Source organism: Capsicum annuum, chromosome 10 (genome assembly GCF_002878395.1).
Source record: "Capsicum annuum cultivar UCD-10X-F1 chromosome 10, UCD10Xv1.1, whole genome shotgun sequence".
Taxonomy (NCBI): Eukaryota; Viridiplantae; Streptophyta; class Magnoliopsida; order Solanales; family Solanaceae; genus Capsicum; species Capsicum annuum.
In genome coordinates this window covers 22704535-22709523 of record NC_061120.1, presented here as the reverse complement: position 1 = coordinate 22709523, position 4989 = coordinate 22704535, and the positions used below count along the sequence as shown (strand labels likewise).

The window sequence follows — 4989 nt, the reverse complement described above, 5'->3', positions numbered from 1 at the left end:
CCCACTTGACCATACTATCTAATAATACAAACTAGGATAACTGTAGAGTCTGTGTAGAATATCTTTACGTATATCCAACAATAATACTTACCATAATTATCCAAAAGATATAATGAGGAGAGATATATACTAAATACTAAAAATAAGAAGATAATTTGAAAATTAATTATAAAAAAAAATTTCATTATTTTGAAACTTTATTTTTTAAAAAATAATTATGAAAAAGTGTAGAAGCAAGTTGATTATTAAAGTTAATAAAAATAAAAAAATCAAGTCTTAACTTTAAAAAATATATTTACCATATATAACTCCTTAAATTGTGAACAAACTTGAATACTTAATTATAAATAAAAATAAAAATTATTGATAGCAATAATATAAATTTCCATAATTATCCAAAGTTTTAATTAAGAGTGATAAATATTAAATGCTAAAAATAAAAAAAAATATAAATAATAAATATTTAAAAATTAATTTTCAAATATTTAATTAAAATAAATTTTTCTAAAAAATTTCTATAACTTATATTTATTTTTTTAGTCTAATAATTATTAAAAAGTTTTACTATAAGTTATAATTAACCATCTAATTTGTATATTTGGAATAATTTTCACTTTTATTTTTCAAAACAAAACAATATCCACGTATCCCACTTTGGACGGCCCATAAAAAGAAAGAAAAACAAAGAAAAACTATCTCTATGTCCTAAAAGGAAATCTAGAACTTTTCTCTCTATGTCGGCGAAGTCCAGTGACTAATGAGATTCTTCGCCTCCATTCGTGTGGACTACTGGATTTTTTGGGAAACCGTCTATATTTTCAGGGATGTTGGCTCTCTCCAACATCTACCTTCCTTTGTTTACCCCTCTTCCTCTCTTTCTTCAACAAACATTGTTATCTTTGATGAAGCTTTGTTTATCTTTATCTCGGTGATATTTCTGATACTTCTCATTTTTTCTTTGTTTTGGATGTTTCCTCTCCGTCACACTCTCTCTCTCATGACCTTGCTTAAGCTTAACTAGTAGAGTTTTAGTGCTTCATTGCCTGGAAATTTTCCTTTTCCTTTGATCTTGCAAAGAAATTTCAGATCCGCTAGGCATCAGTCAAAATGTTGGCACTTCTTTGCTAGTACTAGCTTAACAAGCACGTTGATCTTTGTTGATCCACCTGGTAATGAAGTGATAAACATCTTGTCGAAGATTTCATGAAATCCAGGTCTGTTTGCAAATCTGTGTATAATCTCATTAGAGATTCTCATTTATTAACATACATATGAATCAACGTTCATCAGATACGGAAAGTTATTTGAACGGTTAAGATATCTTTGATGTCACGGAAAAGGTGTGTTGCAATTTGGTCTTTGATGAAACATTTACCGAGCACAATAAATTTGAATTTCATAAGTCTGAATCAGCTAAAAGTTTTGAAGTCTTTGATTGTTGCAATGGTGTTCTCTTTCTTCTTTAACCTATAACTCCTAGATATGGTTGCAACATATATTTTTGTAACACAAACACAAATTAAAAAGAGCCAAGAATCTTTGTAGTTCCCCAGTACAGCTTCATGATATTCTATTTACCTGGTGTTTGGATATGACTATGTTCCTCAATTGGATGAATATATGGTGGTTAGAATTTTTGTATTCTGGGAAAATGAATCTAATAGACCCTTAATACTTCCACCTGTTGTTGAAATTTACTCATTGTAAATAGATTCTTGAACAAAGATTGATATTAAACTTTCATACTTTATTATTAATCAAAGATTGGCTTGGACGAAAGACCAATTGAATTGAATATGATGGCTTCATTGTATCTTTCAATATGGTTGACCGTGTTCTTTGACAATGAAACTCTGCCCCCATCCCCTCATAAAAAGTGAGAGATTTATTGATATATTTATTGGATCCATCGAAACTGGCGGGGCTCGAATCCACAAAGAAATAACACTGTCAGTGCCTCACCTCAATGATGGTGCACTAACCAGGTCTTTACCTGTCTTTCGTGATTCACGTTACCTATTTGCGCTTGGATCACTAGAGAGGTGGCGTATATGGATGATGGGAGAAGGTTGTTCTGAAAAGATTTAGTACCATTAGTTTAAAATGGATTAATCATCCAAAATCTGTTGTCCTCTATGATTTATGAAAAATGGTCTTGAGGTTATTTCTCTTTATAACCCTAGGAAACGACAATTTCAAGATCTTTACTTGCAAAGCAATCCTGATATGATAGAACTATTCCCATGCAAGGAGAGCCTGGTGTTACTTGATTAGGAACTAAATCTTGGCCTTGAAAATATTACGACGTTGGAAATGAAGAACTTAATAAGAGTGAACAAAGCTTTGTAGGTAATGAACCAGTAAAGTCCAAAGATATCTTGACTCGTTTTCTTCTTTGTTTCTGAGGTTTACGTATTCATTAACTTTCTACATGAAGGTTAAATTTATTTATTTTTTGAATAGTAGTCACCTCATCAATGTATAACTTATTAATGAGGAAATTGAAAGACATATAAATTGTGTTAATTCTGTTGTACATCACTCTGAACAGAAGTCTAGTTAACAGGTGTCATCTATAACGATAAGTCATTACGAGATATCTTTTACTGCTAGCTTTAAATAAAATGAATCACAACTTTCATACTCTTTACTCGTTTCATTAAGCTTCTCTTGTACATGCATAATTCGGAGTATGTATGTTGTACAAGTCTTAATTTAAACTACGATTCTCTTTGTATCTGAATGATGTAAAATTTAGTGTTTGTAAGAGCACCTTAGGAATCACAAAATTGCTTTCTAAACTTTTTTAGAAATCTAAAGTACGTACGGGCAGATTCTTCTCATCTGCAAGGATGAAAACAAAGGAGGAAGAGACTTGAAAAAGATAAACACATGAAAAACGATCAAATTCATAAAGCTAAAGTTGCTGGAAAGAAAGAAAAAAGGAAATAATTGGCAAAGAAGAACTTTTGCAAAACTATTTTGCCAAATACTCACTTAATTTTTTTTTGATTTATTTTTTAGGTTTAGCGTGTAAAAAGTGGAAAAAGTGAGGCCCACACGTGGGCTAAGGGACCAATTCATCATTTACACAACTTTACAAATTTAATATAATACACCTAACCCCCGCCACTTATTCCAATATCCAAAAAAAAACCCCTCTCTCTCTCCTCTTCAAGTCCCAACGCCCACTTTCAAACAACTTCTCCCAAAAACGTCATTTTTGTACGTTCTTCGTCTGCAACTGCTAAGGGGGCGTTGTTGCTTCGCGAGGTTAGTTAAAATCGAGTTTCGATCATTTCTAAATTCATTTAAATGGTTTTTATTTTTGCTAATCGATTGGTAGTGATGTAGGATTTTTTTTTTCGAATTTGGTGTTTTGATTTAATCGTGTTTTTTTTTAGCAACGAAGTGTTGAATGGTGGTATAATTGTTGTTTGAAGAGTTATTTTATCATTTTGATTTGAATAGCGTCCTCTTTCTGTCTGTAGACCCGCGGTCTATTCGTAGACCCTGGTCTATGAAATGAGAATGCCCTAGATATATTTCAATTTTTAGACGTATGAAATTCTTTTAAAACATGATTGCGGAAATAGTGAAAATTGAAATATTAATAGCTAATTAGTTTGATTAGGTGCACTAGTTTGATTTTTAGCAATTGTTGTGTTTTGATATTTTGCATATTCGATTTTGGTTCAATTATTGCATGTTTGTGTAGTGAACTATTTAATAGTGGGGTGTTTGTTAATTTTGTTTTTTTGGGGGGGAGGGGGGGAGGGGGTTTCATTTGATCATTGAGTTATTTCTGTTGATAGACTTGTGGTCTATGAACTGAAAATGAGAGATTTGTTCTTTAGGTGTAGACTGTGTTGAAAATGGGTAGAAAAAATGTTATTCCTAAATAGAAAGACGATATCGCTGGTAGTAGTAGAAAAAGAAGATTTGCGGCAGTTGAAAAAGTGTCAAAAGGAAAGAAAATTGAAGAGTCGATGTCCGAATTAGATTCGCAGTTAAAGGAGAAAAGCGACTACGTCAATTCTAGTGAAGATGTTGCCAAGCGAAGTATCAGTGGTGACAGTGAAGAGTGCGAAGGAAGTGGGAGTATTAGAGATGATGGGGATGATAATTCATTGTCCGTGCCATATCTTTTAAGGTGCATTTTCGTGGAGCGGTATGACCTTCGAACGATAATTGACGAGGTCGGATCTTTCCCAGCAAAGATATCGGTCAGATCAAGAATGGCTTCTTATCGAGAATTTAAGCAAATTTTTGTCGATCAAGAATTGAAGAAAAGATTCAAGCGGTCTTGTTTTGTACACTTGAGAAACCTACTAAAACATCTCAAGTTCAATAGGCAGTTGGTCATTATTTGCTGTTGTGATGCGTTAAGAACGATAAGATGCGTCATGAGATGTGGTTCTGCGTTAACAACAAGCCTTTCTGTTTTGGCTTAAAAGAGTTTTGTTTGATCACGGGGCTGAACTGTTCATCATACCCCAGTGAATCAAAAATAAAGAAGGTGTTAGCAAAGAGGGATAATTTTTGTTTTAAGGTGACAAAAGACAAAAACATTACGGCAGCCAACTTGTTACACTTGATCAGAGAGAATAAGCTGAACGAGGACCAGAAGTTCAAGTATTGTCTACTGTAGTTCTTGCATACCATGTTTCTTTCGAAAGATTCGACGAAGGTTATCGACACAAAACTTATTCGAATGGTCGACTCTTTGAGTTTCTTCGAGAAGTATCCGTGGGGGAAAGAGACATTTCAACTGACCATGGACTATCTGAAGAAGAAAAGTGACCTGAAGAAGCAAAAGGAAGTATTTGATGAGAAGCAGAAGGCATCCTATGCTCTATTCGGATTTCCCTGGGCATTCATGGTATCTACCATAAACCCTTTAATGAGTTTATCGTAGATTTTCATTTTATTTATACTATGTCATAGACTCATAGTTATTTTTTTCACTGTTGTACTGCTTACAAATTT

The 4989-nt window shown here is 32.9% G+C and overlaps 1 protein-coding gene across 1 annotated transcript in view; it reads left to right on the top strand.

Annotated features, from left to right (window-relative positions):
* Positions 1–688: 688 nt before the first annotated feature.
* The window catches only part of LOC124887958, a 5843-nt gene continuing 1542 nt past the window's right edge, over positions 689–4989 (top strand). The window contains exons 1-2 of the mRNA XM_047397871.1: positions 689–1214; positions 3858–4882. Of these exons, the coding sequence (XP_047253827.1) occupies positions 4664–4882 (219 nt within the window). The 5' untranslated portion in view covers positions 689–1214; positions 3858–4663. The remainder of the gene's footprint in view (positions 1215–3857; positions 4883–4989) is intronic.